The sequence below is a fragment of the Bidens hawaiensis genome, unplaced genomic scaffold, assembly GCF_021521415.1.
Source record: "Bidens hawaiensis isolate Kalapana, Puna unplaced genomic scaffold, B.hawaiensis_p1.1 tig00037149_1, whole genome shotgun sequence".
NCBI classification, from domain to species: domain Eukaryota; kingdom Viridiplantae; phylum Streptophyta; class Magnoliopsida; order Asterales; family Asteraceae; genus Bidens; species Bidens hawaiensis.
In genome coordinates, this window is record NW_027505457.1 from 120,804 (window position 1) to 138,745 (window position 17,942).

Below are 17,942 nucleotides of genomic sequence, written 5' to 3' on the forward strand. Positions count from 1 at the left end.
TCCGGGTACGACCTGGTATTGGGTTACTCCTCGGACATGTACTCGAAATAGGACCGAAACCGGTTCCACCTTTACACGGCCAAAACTTGACCCTACGCTACCCGAAAAACCCCTGTAACCCCAGTCAAATACACGACTCGACTATACCTGAAATCAGTTCCTATCCGACACAGTTTTGACTTTTGTTAACTATACCCGGAATCGGTTCCAGCATTTTTTTCCCGGGTACGACCTGGTATTGGGTTACTCCTCGGACATGTACCTGAAATAGGACTGGAACCGGTTCCACGTTTACACGGTCAAAACCTGACCATACGCTACCTGGAAAACCCCTGAAACCCCAGTCAAATACACGAGTCGACTATACCTGAAATCAATTCCTATCCGACCCAGTTTTGACTTTTATTGATCATACCCGAAACCGGTTCTTAAAAATACATGTCTTGTGCACCTCTAATTGGACTGATGCTGAGCCCATTTTCTTTGGGATTGGGCCCCAACTATCCACTCCATACCACAAAGTGTAACTTGTAGAGTGGTGTGGTGTCCAGTTAAAGGTCATGGATCGCTGAAGGAAATAAAAATAAATAAAAAAGTAAAAAAACAAACAAACTAGAATGAAGTTGTCTCGATTTGTGAACGAGCCAAGCAAGAGCAAAGATAAGCTTGCCCGTTGGCTCGTTTGTTATGCTCTTTAAAGTTAAAGCCAAAATTTTAAAAAGATATATGCAATAAAATTTATATTTATAAATATAACATCGGTCACATGTTACGAATATTATATTGTGTGTGTCAATTTATTATAACACGATACATTCTATAAATATGTCATATCAATATCGGTCGACAGTAAACTTTATAATAATTTACCATATAAATATCTACACCTTTTAATATTTTATTTATATAAAGTTATATTTAACATTAAGATTACGTGTGAATGAGAGTGTAGGTCCTTTTACTCTTAGGCCGTCTATAGATATTGATGAGATCGGGGTAGTACCGGTACCGAAATCTTAATCCTGAAAATATGAAATATTTGTATCGGTTTTCGTGCAAAATTCGGGAAATACCGGTATGGTATCGAATCATACCGGTATCGAAAACTCAAAACTTGAAACCGATTAAGTACCACATTCGATACTGGTACCAATCACCGGTACTGAAAACGCTCATCCAAGGATGAGATTATGAGAACCACTCTTTGGATCTCGTCGTTATTAACAAATCCAAGCAATAGATTAATAGTTACTTTAGATAATTTCTGTCGTGGCTGGTTAAAAAACCAGAGGTGTGAGAAAAACATGACACGAATCTAATATGAAAATTTATTGTTTTGGGTCAACCCGATTTTCTAAACAGGTCATGTTTACGTCAAATCCAATGGGTCTGCTGGGTGTCCCATTTATTGTAAGATTGGAATACTTACACGTATTCAATATGACACAATATAATGATCTAAAAGTATTGAGAAGCTTCTGTACTATTCAAAAGATCCTATATAATGTCAAAATGTCAAATCATTATTGTGTTGATTTGGAACACTTAAATCATTACAATAATACAATCTTTTTTGGATAGACAACAATGTTTTGGATGGGCCGGCCTATCATGTTAAACCATGGCTAAAAAGTGAAAAGACCTTCATTAATTTTAGTAAATTACACTATTACAATTTTTTTATAACGGCGACTTTCATGTGTGTTTGGTCACCGCACATTTTAATTTAGAGAGTCTCGTTGTCCTACTCTGGTCATATTATGTTATTTTACTGGGCTTATGCTGGCCTTAGAGTTTTGCTTTAGCGTTCACCAGAAAAACCATACTGTCGGTTGTCACTTGACAGTCATTTTGCTACCACAAGAGCAAAACTTTTTGGCGTAACACACGTCGGGACTAATACCCGGGTGAACTCGGGATTCAAACTGACAACCTCACAAGACCTAACTCAATACATATATTACCAATATCCATCTAAATATCACAAATAAGGATCAAACTTAAATCTTAGTTTCGCTAACGGACCTAAACCTCCTACTACTAGAACAACAAGTGAGAGATACAAGTGAGAGATAATTGTACTGATACGTTTTTAATATCTTCCAACAACATTCATTTTGTTTCCATCTTTTCATATACCCTTACAAATTTTACATTTCCACACAGTTATCACTTCTTAAACTTCTTAATTTTTGTTTAGTAATTAAATATTATTTATACTAACTAAAACTAATTCAGTTAACTTATACTTTATTAATAAAAAAAATATATTATCGTTGCATAAAAGAAATAAAAATGATGTAAAAATTATGTATAAAGAAATGTATTCAAAATTAAAACATTACATACTTATTGTGTTAGAGGTGTAAGCGTGCCGAGCTAATCCGAGCTTGACTATACTTGAACTTGACTCGTTTTGATTTACGAGAGCTCGAAATCTTTTTCTAAAGCTTGAGCACTGTCCATGAATGGTTTTTTCCAGCTCGAGCTCAGCCTCGGCTTGTGAATGGCTTTTTCTATCTCGTGCAAGACTTGTGAATTGTTTTTTCAAGCTCGAACCCTGATCGGACATTTTGTATGTATTAATTACTTTATATGCGTTTTTAATTATTTTTTTGTATATTATGAAAAAACCCTTAAACGAGTCTAATCTTGGTTCAAGCTCGCGCAGTACATTATACGAGTTGAAACTCGGTTATGCACTATGAAATTAATACATAAAAATCCAAAAGCTAAAAACTTAAAAATCACAAGGATTGTGAATGCTCAAGCCTAAACATAGTTTTCATACAAGGATCAAGCTCATGCCCGATAACTAAACTAGCTACATATCAGACGGTAGATCTGTTTGTTTGCACCATATATTACATAAGTAAACATTTATGCATAATAAAAATAGATATAACAATATAATAGGTCACTTCTTTTTTTGAATGACAATGAATCTTTTAAATGAGCTACTTGCTAAATTTATCATATCGGGATACACTCGTGTTTCTCTTCAGGGAAAACCGTCACCTAAGGCCAACGCCCGTGAACACTCGCCAGAAGGCACGATAGTGCAGTGAGATAACACTCGTTCAGTTCAAGGATCCAACTAATGAACGACACCTACTCACCTAGTCTCCCATCATCACCCGATGGCGCCAAAACTAAATGAAGAGGAGCATGAATCAAACCTGGATCACATGAAACACTAAATTTTTTTTACTACTTTTCCACTAGCTTATAGGCATTAACAAGTCACTAGTAGCTTATTGACGACTTTCTTGCATGTTAGGCCACCACACTCTCCAATTGGAGAACCTCATTGCCCCACTCTGGCCAGACTATGTTGCCTTAACCGGGCCTACGCTGGATTTAGAGTTTGGCTTGGGCGTTCTTTCGGGAAACCATACCGTCGGGTGCCACCACATGAGCATGACTCTTTGACGAAACACACGTTGGGACAAAATCCTAGTGGACTTAGAATTCGAACCGAAAACCTCACAAAGCCTAACAAAAGTAAAGAATACACATACCAATAACTAGGGGTGCAAATGAGCCGAGCCCAAACTCGACCAGGCTCGAGCTCGGCTTGTTTAACTTATACGTAGCTCAAGCTCGAGCTCAGATCGTTTTAATCTTTATTTATAACGCTAGAGCTCGGCTTGGGCACGACTCGTTTAGTAATTATTAATTAGTTTTTTTATATATTTATAATTATTTTTGTATATTTTTTTTCATTATAACTTTATATATAAAATAATATATCTTATTTAGTTATTTTTTTTCTAAAATTATATATATCAATTAATAATTATTAAATACATATATGTATATTATATATTAATATAAAAAATATATAAATGACATGTTCGTTTAGGCTCGCGAGCTGGCTCGAGCTCGATAAGTGAAGCTCGGACTCAAGTTTCTTTATTAAAAGAGCTTTCTTTTAGGCCGAGCTCGGGATCAAGCTCGCTTAAACTCAAAACGATTGAGCATTTTTACGAGCCGATCTAAAATAGCTTCCAACAACTCGACTTATTTGCACACCTACAAGTAACTACCAAGTGACAAACGACAACTCTTATAAAATAATAACTTCCTTCACAATTTAATAAATTAACCAATTATTAACCCCACCAATCAATTATATCCTCATCATCCTCTTGTACCTCCAATTGGCCAATCCACTCTCCACGGCGGCGCGTGAGCGTCGCACGCACCTCCGACCACCGTATGGACTCAGACCCATTTCTAGGGTTCCGTCATAACCCCAATTCAACCGCCAGCTCATCCGATTCCAACCCAAATTATCATTCACCATCAACTTCTTCAGTTGCTGTTCTTAATCATTCAAATTCTCATTCAAATTCAAAAAAACATAAACTGAACCGGTGTAAAACCGCTCCGGCCATGAAGGTTATGCGTGAACCGCCGGTCGATAAGCCCGGTGACCCGAAGCCGAATTCTGCTTCGCTTCTTCAACAGGTATTGAAAAGTTAACGTATAAATTAAATTAACGTGTTAACCGAGAGAATTATACTTAAATTATACTTCAACTCATATTTACATAATACGGGTTTGGATTAAATACAAATTAAATTAACGTGTTAACCGTGAGAATTATACTTAAATTATACTTCAACTCATATTTACGTAATACGGGTTTGGATCAAATACAAATTAAATTAACGTGTTAACTGTGATAACCAAGCAGTGTAATTATATATATATATATAACATAGTGTAATTATGTAATTACATAGTAGTGTAATTACACGATGCTCGTGCAATTACACTACACTGTAATTACACTATGTTGTATATATATAATTACTTTACTTGATTCTCACAGTTAATACATTAATTTAATTTGTATTTGATGCAAACCTGTATTATGTAAATATGAAGTATAATTTAAGGGTGTGCATAGTTCGGTTTGAAGCTAAAACCGAACCAAAACAGAAACTTTTTTGAAGTTGTTGAAAACTTTTTTGTTTCAGTTTCGGTTTTGCCACTTAACTTGAAAATTTTTGGGAACATAAAAAAAGGCTCAAATTAATAAATAATTAATTATTATACATTTGGGAAAAAAAATTATTTAAGTGACATATTTATTAGTTATATATATATTACTTAGAATAAAAAAATGAGAATCTATAAATTTAGTTTGGGTTCGGTTTGCCTTTGCCATTTGAGCTTGAAATTTTTAGTTTAAGAAAAAGCTGGCGCAAAATAATGAATTTGAACATAAATCATTTTTTTAATTAATAACTAATAATTCGTTATTATATATTTGAGCCAAAATATTTTGGTTAAACTATTCACTATATTCTTATAAAATACTTTAAATAAAACATAAAAAACTGATATCTATAAGTTTGATTCGGTTTTTTCAGTTTTTATTACATGCAAAAACAAAACCGAATCAAAAGTTCGGTTTTTTCAAAAACATAAAACTAAATCGTCAATTTTTATTAACTTTTTTTGGCTTTTGTCTTATGCAAAACCAAAATCGAACGTAAATTCGGTTTTTACAAAAACATAAAATCAAAACATTGGTTTTTGTTTCGGTTTAGTTTTCTTAGTTTTAGGCTTTCGGGTCTGTTTATTTACGGTTTCATGCACACCCTTGATAACAGTTAAATAGTCAATACAAATATCATTTACACACACTTAGTTGTTTATCTGCAGGCTGCAGTTTTGCTTGTGATCTACTTATCTATAGGTGTAATCATCTACTGTTTCAACCGAGACCACTTCTCCGTCCACGAAACTCACCCTGTCGTCGACGGCCTATACTTCTGCATAGTCACAATGTGCACAATCGGTTATGGTGATATCGCACCAGTCACACCGTCTGCAAAGCTCTTCGCTTGCTTCTTCGTGTTAATAGGCTTTGGATTCGTCGATATCATGCTCTCAGGAGTCGTAAATTACGTTCTCGATTTACAAGAAAACATGATAATAAAATTAAACCAAACTAAAATGCATCATTATTCAGAACTAGAAAATGAACATAAATATGAAAATGAACATAAGATATTAAAGTTAAAGCTTTCACCGATCGATTACATATACGATTTTTCCAAAGGGAGAATGCGGATAAGATTAAAGGTGTGTTTAGCACTCGGTGTGGTACTATTATGCATTGGAATCGGGACGTTGGTTTTGAACTCTGTCGAGCGGTTGAGTTGGATTGATTCGTTGTATTTGTCTGTTCTTTCGGTTACAACTGTTGGATATGGTGACCGGGCGTTTCACACGCTTCGTGGGAGGGTATTTGCGTCGTTTTGGCTTCTGTTTTCGACTCTTATGGTCGCTCGGGCGTTTCTGTATCTTGCAGAAGCTCGGATTGATAAGAGCACCGCAGGGTGGCGAACTGGGTGCTGCATAGGCAGATCACGGTCCAAGATTTGCTCGCTGCGGATATTAGTCATAGTGGTTTCCTCAGGTTTGTTTTACGCACTTAAAATCGTTAACTTATTTATTTAAATGTGTTAAATGGGTTGGCGGATAGTAGTTAAGTTGTAAACGTGTTAATCGAGTTGGTGGGATGTGAAAAATGTGTTAGACGGGTTACCGGGTTGACCATGTTTAATTAAATAGGTTAAACATGTTAACCAGAATACCACCCGTTTAATAAAACATGTCAACACGAACATGGTTCGTTTAACTAAACATGTGAACCTGAACACGACATATTTATCAAACTTGTTAGATATGACTAGGGGCGTTAAACGGGTCGTGTTTGCGGGTTGGCGACACGAACCCGAAAATCGTGTAAGACACGTGAACTTGAACTCTACCTGCAAATTTAATATTTTAAACTTACATCTTTATAACAAAAAATACAAATTTAAAAATTAAAAAATAAATGGGTAAACCCGTGAATCTATCAGGTTGACTCGAACCAGACCCGTTGAACTAAATGGGTTTGACCCGAAACTGACAGAACCTGTTCATATCAAACCCAAATCCACGAATTTTGTGTTAGGTTCGTGTCAGATTTTGACAAACCAAAATTGTTTATTTTAATATTGTTTCAGTAACTATCATAATTAATTTTAGGGGGTTACCAACCAAGTGGGAATAATAATTTAGGACTAGGATTAAGACAAGATGACCAATGTTTTAGTTATAAAATTGTTTATTATTATTATTATTATTATTATTATTATTATTATTATTATTATTATTATTGTCTAGTGTGTGTTCTAAATATAGTTAGGTGTTTGGATGCTTTTCACACCTAACTATTTTTTTATATATGTTAACTTTTAAGCACACATAAATCTTTTATTGGTCTATGTTGTTGTTTTAAAAGCAGATAAGATATGGTGCCTTTCACATACATGTATATTGTTTGTTTTAATTAAATGAGTTGTTTGGTAGATAAACATTCTTAAATAAGCAAATCTCAAACATCTAATTTAGTTTGTTTTACAATTAGACAATCCAAAACACCTTCTAAACTATTAATATTAATGGGTGTTTGGTAGGGCTGTAATCTAGCCGAGGAGGCAGGGCGAGCTTGGGCTTGAGCTTGAACTTAAACGAGCTCGACTTGTTTACTTTATCGAGCTAAAAAATCAAGCTCGTTAATTTTTTTAAAAGATTTTTTTTTCCAGATATTGATATATGAAGTACAAAAATATAATTTTAACATACATTTTTAATAAAATTAATAAACTATATAATTTATAACATTGTATGTTTTATTTTTGTTCCTTTTATTTTATTTTTATTTTTTAAAGATCGAGTTGCATAATATATGTAATATTTATATATATTTTTTTGTATGCTATTATTATTATGCTATTTTTTTATATGCATATATTAAAATTAAGGGTTTAACCTAAACAAGCTAAGCCAAGCCAGCTCGTTTAGATTCGATCTTCTTTTGAGAGAGATTCGAGCAAGCAACGTACTTTTTGAACAACCCTAGTGTTTGGTATTTTTAAAAAATGGTAAGAATTTTGAAATGATACTTTTAAAATAAACAAATTCAAAACATTTATTAAATTGTTTTTTAAAATGAATATTTTGGGCCTCTTTATTGTTTTTTAAACTAAATTTTTTTCATGAAACTTTTGAAAGAATTTTAAATTGTTTTTTAGAACAACCAATATTGGAATGTTATATCTGATTATGAAATGTTTTTATTCTTTTAATTAAAAAAGAATAGTTGGGATAGCGGCGCAGCTTGTTGCCTGCTTGCCTTCTGTTTCGATGTAACCACTAATTTTTAGTTTAAAATAATCAGTAACACTTTTGTTATTGCTCTAAAAAAATAAATTAAAAAATATTTAAATATCTTATAAAAATGGATTTAGAATACTAAGAAATACTGAAACAGTGGTTTTGATTTATGAATGCAGTAAATCAGAATACATAGTTTTTAAACTTAAAGAAATGGGCAAGATTGAAGAGAGAGATATATTGCAAATATGCAATCAATTCAACAAGCTTGATAGTAGCAATTCTGGGAAGATAACACTGAGAAATCTTTTGTCAGGTCACAGTATTTAATTTTTTTTATATATTATTTTATTATTATTACCCAAAATGTATAAAGTATTGCTTGTAGATAAAATTATGGCAAACTTTTGTATGTTGTATACAGTTTGTATGGGTTAGTGCCTTCTTATTATGTTGTATAACCATTAGATTTTAAGGCCTATTTTAGTGTTTTAACTCGTATAACCTTTTAAAATAAGGCAAGTTGGATTTTAATAATCTTACATTTTTTTCAGTTGGCCAATAATAATCCATCTTTGAAAATAGTTACCGCTGGTCGCACCTTTCACACTAATTGTTTTCATTGGACATTCGTTAAAAAAACTTTAACTCTGTTAAGTATTTTTCAAATTTCAAACTGATATTTTAGGGCTTTTGATCGGAATGAGGATACAAGTCGGTTGATGTAAAAGCTACCTCGAAATGGTTCTCCAAACGGCTTAATTTCTGGAGCACTGTTTCGAGGTATGTTTTACGTCAATCGATTCGTATCATCTTTCTGATCAGAAGCTCTAAAACATCAATTTGAAATTCGAAAAAAACTTAATGGGGCAAGTTTTTTTTATTTTAACGGTGGTCCAATGAAAATAACTAGCATGAAAGGTAGGATAGGTTCGACCAACTGCAATAAGACGGGATTATTAAAATCTAACTGTCTTAAAATAAACGTAAATAATCGTTACATATGCCATCAGGGGTGGCTCAATGAGGAGTGAAATAAACCAACTGAGTCAGGTTAGACTCAGCTTGCCTACAAATCGAGTAAACCCAGCTCAGCTCGTTTATCTTAACGAGATGAAAAGTTAGAGCTCTAGCTAAGCTTGTAAAAATATATTGAGCCAACTCGTGTCTCATCAAACCAACTCTTATTTAAAAAGTTCAATTTGATATTTTTTACAGAATTTATAATTACAAAACTTGTAAGTTGTAACATATGCATTTTAAAATTTTGGCTTTAATAAGAGTCAAATGAGCAAGCCAACAAACAATGCTTAGGCTCGGCTCGTTCACAAACCAAGTTGATCTCTTTAATCGGGCGTTTTCAAGTTTGGGCTGGATGGCTGTGGTCCAGGCCCAACGCAAATAAGTATTTGCGCAGGCCGCAGCCCGCAGAGGAAGAAACAAACATAGTGAGGGTAAATCGTTTGGATGTTTCTATGAAATATTTTCAATATATTTAAGAAAAAAAAAAAAACGGATCGGACGTCGAACGGGTTGGCTTGGTTAGACCGAATTTGTGAACTGGAAATGGAAAACGTTATAAATAATGAAAAATATATATAACTTGTAAGCACAACTTGAAAATACTTTATTATAGTTTACACATTTAAAATTTTAAAAAAATGTTTAAATTTAAAAAAGACCACAATATTCAACTATACTAATTTTTATGTTTAATCTTGAATTCATTTATAACATAAATACTTTCACTATTTATGCTGGTAAAACAAGTTAACAATGATTTTCACTTTTTTGAGTCCCACAGTCATAAGTTCACTAAAAACTTAGTGTTTATAGAACAAGGTTGTTGCTTTACTCGACGACGAGAGGTTTCGAGTAGTTGTTTTTATGTAGTTCTCTCGAGTAAGCTTCTATCGACGCTATATACTTTTCTAGTTCCGCCATTTCCATTTCCATCGTCGCTATATCCCTTTCTTTCTCCGCTATCTCAACATCTGTCTTCAACTTTCCCATTTTTGCCTCCAACTTCGCAATTTCTGCCTCCAAAACTTTTGTTTCGTTCTCCGCCTTTTCTATATCCATCTCAGCTTTCTGTATATCTAAATCCGTGTGATCCATTTTTATCAACGCCTATAATTAATATATATATATATATATATATATATGCAGTTAAATTCAAGCTTAAATATATAACCCATATACAATCCATTAAAAGTTTAAAACTCGTTATAACCAAATGTGACCCTAGTAACACATGTTATGGCACGTTACAACCAGATATAACACGATATAAGTCGCTGCACCTAAATATGTCCCACTACTACCCGGCACGACCCATTAAAAAACTAAGTTAATTTTGACTGAATTTTATCATATTAACATTTAACAGGCCAATTTCAATGGCATGCTGCAATCACACAAGAACAAAAACTTAACTTATAAATTAGTTAAAAGAAACAAAAAAGACATGATCACTGTTAGTTCTTTTATCCAACACGAAATATATGTCGGTACCGTTCGACGGGCTTCGTTTTTGTTGATGTTATGTTCCTCCAAGATATCATTGTTACTGAAAATGCATTAGAAGATTAAAATACCAATTAAATTATTCAAATAAAATTGTTGTTAGAAGAAAAGAAACAAAAAATAAATTTTATCAGACTATGTGTTGTAGAGGAGGTTTCATCTTTCACCTAGATGTGTTAAGGTAATGTGAAAGGCAATGGGGTAAATTAAATTGAGAAATAAAAATAAAAAACAAGAAAGTCTTGGTAAATAAGCGGTCCACATGTATTAAGTTAGGTCACGTCATCAGACTAACTAACGAGGTTAGCGTTCAGTTAGCTTGGGATTGTTGGAAGAAAATAAGTTGAAATTAAGTTGAGACTGTATTTAGAGATAATATAGAGACTGAGGTATGAGAAGTTTATAGAAGACTAGAATTTAGCGATAAATGTGTTTTTTTAGTTAAATTATAATACAAAGATATACATAAAAAAACGATATAAACGCTCCAATGAAAAAATAAGATTAATATAAAGGATTTACCTGTGATGAGTAGGACGCTGCTTAAGCAGCGGAAGCATTGTTATTGAAGCTTGTAGGCGCTGAACCGTCGACTTGATCATCCGGGCAGTTTTACAACCAGACATGATGTGATGATGGCTTTGTGATGCTGATAGAAGAAAGACCATTTTTAATGTATTTCTAACTCATTAATTATAAATATCAAAACACAAGTTAGATTAATGAATACATATGTTTAAAATTAAATGGTACCTCAAAGTTTCACCTATCACTTTTTCATCATGTGTTTGTTTTATGTTTTACTAATGTGTAAAAGTGTAAAACATAGATATCTATTAGTATTTCTTTTATTTAATACTAGAGGTTTAAACAAATACTTAAATTCGCCTTCGGTATTTGAACGGCAAAAAAAAATTTACTTCTCGAGACTCGAACATAAGACATTTAGGTGATTAAGAGACCTTGTTTTGCCAATTATCGATCGTATTTTCTTAAGTAATATTGGTTTTAAATACTTCAAATTATGCCTTATTGACATATAACAGTCTCAACTTCACTCTTGGCTGATGACAATCACAACTAAAAGTGCATTGTTTATAACGGTCCGTGACTAACGGAGGACTAACTCTGTTAGTTGCAGGTCGCCCGAAAATTGTTTTTGGTCGAAAAAATCACACTTTTTTCCGGAAAACTCAACCTGACCAGTGAACACCACCACCAACTGACTCACTATCAACCAACCACTACCACTTGAGCATAACCAACCGATTCCAATGGTTGTTCCAGGTTCCGGCGACCTCAATAACTGACGCTTTTACTAAAAAAGATTCCCAAAGGCCCGATCTAAGGTTAAAAAGATGTTTGGAACGAAAATGTTGAGTTTTACGGGGGGAAATGTGAGTGTTAAGGCCAAAAACGTTTTTCCGACGACCAGCAATTAATAGTTAGTTCTCTGTTAGTCGCAGACGGTTATAAACAACGCATATTTAGTTGGGACTGGCATGAGTATTTGCCAATATAACATAGTTGGGATTAAACCAATATTCTTTTTCTTAATGATGGCAAATTAAATCAACATGGAAAATAATTTCTATCATCTTTTCAATCTCAGAAATTTATAAATAATCAAAACAAGACCAAAATCGGTCATAAAATTCATAGAAATAATTAAAATTACCTTTGACTTTCGTTAAAAGTGGCCGAGATGCTAAGGGGTTAGGAGATTGATGCATGAAGCCCTATAATTGCAAGTAATGTTTTTTTTTAATATTGCATAAGCAAGACTTCAAATATATCCTAATTAAAAGTTTGGTCCCTAAAGAAAGTAATACAAATTGTCAAAAACTTAATTGGTTCATTTATTTATTTATTTATTATTATTATTATTATTATTATTATTATTATTATTATTTTTAACAGCACATTTATTTTCATCTTAAATCTTCTAAGCTTTGTACTTTTAAAGATTTAAACCTATCACCTTCATTTTAAAAAACCAAGCACTATATCACTATATCATTATAATTAATAGTTCAAACCATTTTAGTATGCATAACATTCACTCTTGGTTATGCATCAAATGGTCTTATAATGGTTCAAACCATCTTAGTCATTTTTAGGTTTTTGAAAAGGTTAGAGATATAAAATATTCCACTAATTAATAGAAATTAATGGTTTATATTGAAACAGAAGGCAAACAAGTAACAACATGTGCCGATACCTTTTCAAAAACATTGATAGCAATTGAAGGTAAGCAGTGATTAGAACATAATCACATATACCTAATCACTAATACAAATCAAAATGCATGTCATTATATCCATATTAAATTTTTATTTGATGATTAAAGTCATGATGTTAATAATTAAGAAAGTTCATTTTTATAGGTCACAATCAAATTGGTTGTAACGAATACTAAGGCCGCACGTAATGGCTAACGCCCATTAAAAAACATTTTCCATTACATCATAATCATCATCACTCATTTTTAGCAAAAAAAAAACAAAAACAAAAAAACAAGTGTAATGAACAATGTCACTAATGTCCATTCATTCGTTACCACTTCTAGCTACATATGACGTTATTGTAGAAATGCACACGCCCCTATAATGCCACTGGATGGTGTAGGGATTTTATCTGTAACACCCTGTTTTGTAGACAAAACCAAATTATATAAAACTCGTATTCTAATTATTGTTAGATGAGTAAGTAAATAATAATACAATAGGTATTAGAGCTATGAGGAATCTACACGAGCGTTATGACGATCAAAATCATTTATATATAACAAAGTATATTATATTTTAATTATGACCATATTCCGTTATTAATGAAACTTAGGTCGAAACGTAGAGCAAAATGAGCTCGTCCCAACGACATGTTCGTAAGTTTATAAAACATTACATTTGAAACGTTATTAGAGAAAAACAAGATTTAAGATAAATTAATTATAACTATAACGTAACTCTTAAATGTAAATATTAGACTCTGTGTTTCGTATTAGGCCATGTGGTATACTCTAATCTCTACATAGGTTAAAGTGACATGGCACTTTAAAGATGGATTAAACCACTCCCCACTTGTGTTAAGTGTGTTAAAAAGGCCCATAGGTTATGCTTTTAACGGGTTAAAAGCAACAATATGTATTAATTACTAATTAAATTGTTATATTAATTATGTGTTAAATGGGTTAAACCATTTCCTTTAAATAATATAGAGTGAAAAAGAAAAAAAATGATGATGTGAAGCTTATGTGAAATTATGATGGGTTAAAGTATACCTCATGGCCTTATATATCACTAGCTACCATATATTAATAATATTAATTATAATGTACTAAAATTTAATAGCAATACAACAATAAAATAAATGGATAAACTCCTAATGTATATGGGTCTGTGAATGCATACTTAAGTAACGTAACGATTAAGAGTCAACATATTATTTCATATGTAGAACCGACCTAATCAATTCAATAAATAGAACACTAGTTCAATTGTAAGTTACATGCATTTCAATCTTCTTCTAGATACTCAGTTAGGTATGTCTTTTAATTTCTAAGTTTAATTTATAAATTTAATATTATATCAGAAGTAGGGTTTAGGGTGATAGCCAAGGTAGGTATTGAGTGGCTCGACTCTGGTCTAGGCATGAACCGATCACTCATGCTTAAACTAAATAAAGTTACTCAAAGTCACCCATGGTAATGGCTAGCTAGTAAATTATACCCACTCTTTACTCATTTAGCATTTAAGATTGTCTTTGTTATAATTAGGGTAAAGTTCCGGTTGATTATTAATGAACATCCATAAAGATTAAGGTGAGTTTTATGAATGTTTTCTAAATGTGAGCATGCTTGTCTAAACTGTAACTGTTATAAACATGCCAACTTATGACTGGATGTACGTATGTGATATATCACGGATAACTCCCACGCATGCATACACATGTATAAATATGTGCCGCTACGTCGGGACTGATTGGCAAACCCACCAGTACGGTGTGGTTGAATCTAATTGTACGTGGGGCTAAACACCAATGAACCCGTAGAGATCTGCGGTGTATGGAAACATTATGAATATTGCATGGGCAGGTACAAGTCATGAATGTGTTAATGTGCTTTTGATAAATTGTTGATATATGTGACCTCGCTGGCATAAGCTGACATGTATTTTAAGCACGTGTCACAGGTAATGAAGCTTGAGGGCTAGTTACCACTACGAACCTACGTGGCTAGAAAATCGTCGAATCCCAAATCTGTAGTGTTTGGGAAAGTTTTGTATCTTAAAAGCTAAGAATAGTTTGATTAAGTTTTGTACTTTCAAATTCCAACCTTAAAGTTATGTATAAATAAAATAATCATGCTATAGATTCAGTTGGTATCAATTGTGTACTTCCAATCCTTATCTGGACGAGGTGACACATTATCCTCCTTTATAACGCCCGTATAATACATTATTACGCATGGCCTAATAACATATTAGCAACAGGTTTAGGCGTATAATATCTAATCTACAACAAGTATTTCAAACATAAAGTATGCAACGTATAATATGAACCGATCATGAACATAAACAATCAATAAGCAAAGCGTAAAATAAAACGAATCACCTTAACGTATTAAGAAACAGAAACCCTACTCAATAACTGAAATAAGGAAAAAGAATCAGTATCGATAATCAATAATGAATGTCAGTAATCGATAATATAGAATCAATATCAATAATCTATAATATGGTTATTGACTCCGGTCTAGGTAAGCTTGTACTTCTTTTCAATCATTTCAACCGATTTTAGATGTGTTACATCATAATCAAAATTATAATTTTTTATTTGTACCACTGCACTTATTATTTGTGATAAATCATGATGTAAGCATTCAAGAAACAAGTCAAATAAGTAGATACTGAGTGCTACAGCCATGATTACCAACCCAATATATGAGACTTCCAAGCCAAGTAGGGTTTCTATATTTAACTCTATATACAACTTATATATCTCCCTTTAAAGCTATCTATACATTTGGTTACATACCTATATATAACAACCTATAGCAACCCACTAACCATAAGTTCATAAATACTTCACAATGGAATTTAAATTTAGTGTCACCAAATCTAGTGAAACTTTTGTTACACCAAGCGAACCAACGCCTTTAGAGGCACTTAATCTATCACGTATTGATAGATTACCGGTTCTCAGATGCAATGCACGAACACTTCACGTGTTTGAGCCACTTGGCCCTCGTGGGGCCGCAGGGCCCACCATACGTGAGGCCCTGACAAAGGCGTTGGTCCCTTATTATCCTCTAGCCGGTCGGCTTTCTAAAGATGGTTCGACCATTGAGTGCACCGGTGATGGGGTTTGGTTTGTGGAGACATCGGCTAATTGTAGCCTTCGCTCGGTTGGTTACTTTGAGGATGTTATGACGATTCCTTTCGATCGGCTTCTTCCTTCATCTCCTCCTGAAGATCTAGGTGTTGATCCTCTTGTTCTAATGCAGGTAGATTAATTACACATTAGTGGGTTGGATTAGTTTTAATTATCTACATTTTTAAAGTCAAGATTTGGACATAAGATAATTTATTTAATATAATGTAAGTGTTTTTACCTTTTACCAACTATATTTAATCACTTCTATTTTTCAAATATTTCTTAATGTTCTTTTTACAAAACAATAATATTTTTATTTTTAAATGCAACTAAATTATGATACTAAACTTTCAACGTAGTATGTATTCTTTTATAATTTACGTAACATTTGAATATTTTTCAAATTATTTATTACTAGTTCGACCAGTAAACCAGTAAGACGTCTGGTTAAATTACTAAAACATTCATAACATGTGATTTAATCTTTTTATATATTTAAGTTTTACATCTTATAATATCTGGTACAGATAACAGAGTTCGAAGGTGACGGTTTTGTAATAGGCCTAATATTTTGTCACACTATATGTGACGGTCTAGGAGCCGCACAATTCCTTAAAGCCGTTGGCGAGTTTGCTAGAGGAGCCTACCCTTTGACCACCACCCCGGTATGGCACCGCGACTTCCTACCGCCACCACAACTACCAACTCCAACCGTCTTACCACCACCAGACTTCACCCTTCCTGATTACCATCTAGTGCAAGCTAATATTGACATTCCACTAGATAATAATATCACTCGCCTCAAACACGAGTTCACAAAAGAATCGTTAACACATTGCTCCACTTTCGAAATCGTAGCAGCTGTTTTATGGAAAACATGGACCCAATCTATAATATTAGGTCCGGAAAGTAAAACAATGAAACTTGTGTTTTTTGCAAATTGTAGGCCACTGGTGGCCCCACCGTTACCAAAAGGTTTCTATGGTAACTGTTTCTTTCCTGTTATTGTCAGCGCGTCTAGCGAGAAGCTAGCATGCGCATCAATAGTTGAGGTGATTAAAATGATTCAGGAGGCTAAAGTTAGTCTACCTGAAAAATTCACTAATTGGGTAAATTCAAAGGAAAAAAGCGACGGCAAAATTGAAGATCCGTTTGCACCCCCATTGGGATACGACACTTTGTTTTTATCAGAATGGGGGAGACTCGGGTTTAATGAAGTGGACTATGGAAACGGACCACCGCTTCACGTTGTTCCATTGCAAGGGTCGCCAATAATACCAGTGGCGATCGTTGGCAGTTTGCCCCGGCCGAATAAAGGAATACGGTTGATGACATGGTGTGTGGAGAATCATCACCTTCAACCTTTTCTTAATTCTATGACATCAATCTTCCCTCATTAACTATAATTGTTTGCTTGTTGTGTGGGTTGTTTTCCATTTGATATTATTGTTTGGTACTTCAAAATAAAGTTCAATTACACATGTAAAATGTTGTTTTATATGTTTGGATTCTTTTAGGTGTAAGTGTTTGGATTCTTTTGTGTTTGACTTGTAAGACAAACAATTTAATTACACTACCAAGTGGTTTTATTATTTTGAGCTAGATTTTAATGACCATTAGTGGCAAAGCTTGAACATATACGTTGAGAGGGGACAAACTTAATATATATATATATATATAAGAATTTATAAATGAGAGAGGGCAGACTCAAAATTTTGGTAAAAAACATGTAAATTTACAAAATATTAAAATTTTTTGGTTGAAAAATAATAAATTTACACTACTGAGCAAAAACAACGGAGGGAGTCGGGGCCACCCCTGCCCAACTAAGCTATCCCTATGCATGTCTAGTATTC

The 17,942-nt window shown here is 33.2% G+C and overlaps 1 protein-coding gene and 1 pseudogene across 2 annotated transcripts; both read left to right on the forward strand.

Moving 5' to 3' along the window:
• Positions 1-4,137: 4,137 nt before the first annotated feature.
• On the forward strand, positions 4,138-8,586 carry LOC143613296 (two-pore potassium channel 5-like; annotated as a pseudogene). Its single transcript, XR_013150088.1, has 3 exons — positions 4,138-4,473; positions 5,680-6,439; positions 8,367-8,586. The product of XR_013150088.1 is annotated as a two-pore potassium channel 5-like (transcript).
• Positions 8,587-15,728: 7,142 nt separating this feature from the next.
• On the forward strand, positions 15,729-17,646 carry LOC143613297 (acyl transferase 4-like). Its single transcript, XM_077087044.1, has 2 exons — positions 15,729-16,216; positions 16,614-17,646. Exons 1-2 carry the CDS (start codon positions 15,803-15,805, stop codon positions 17,484-17,486), a joined length of 1,287 nt encoding a protein of 428 aa, XP_076943159.1. The 5' UTR covers positions 15,729-15,802; the 3' UTR covers positions 17,487-17,646.
• The last annotated feature ends 296 nt before the right edge of the window (positions 17,647-17,942 follow it).

What these genes read in the sequence shown, in the direction of transcription:
- LOC143613297 (XM_077087044.1), top strand. Translation starts at nt 15,803, where the DNA reads ATGGAATTTAAATTTAGTGTCACCAAATCTAGTGAAACTTTTGTTACA. An exon ending in ATCCTCTTGTTCTAATGCAG is followed by an intron (nt 16,217 to 16,613) that starts GTAGATTAATTA and finishes TATCTGGTACAG; the next exon opens with ATAACAGAGTTCGAAGGTGA.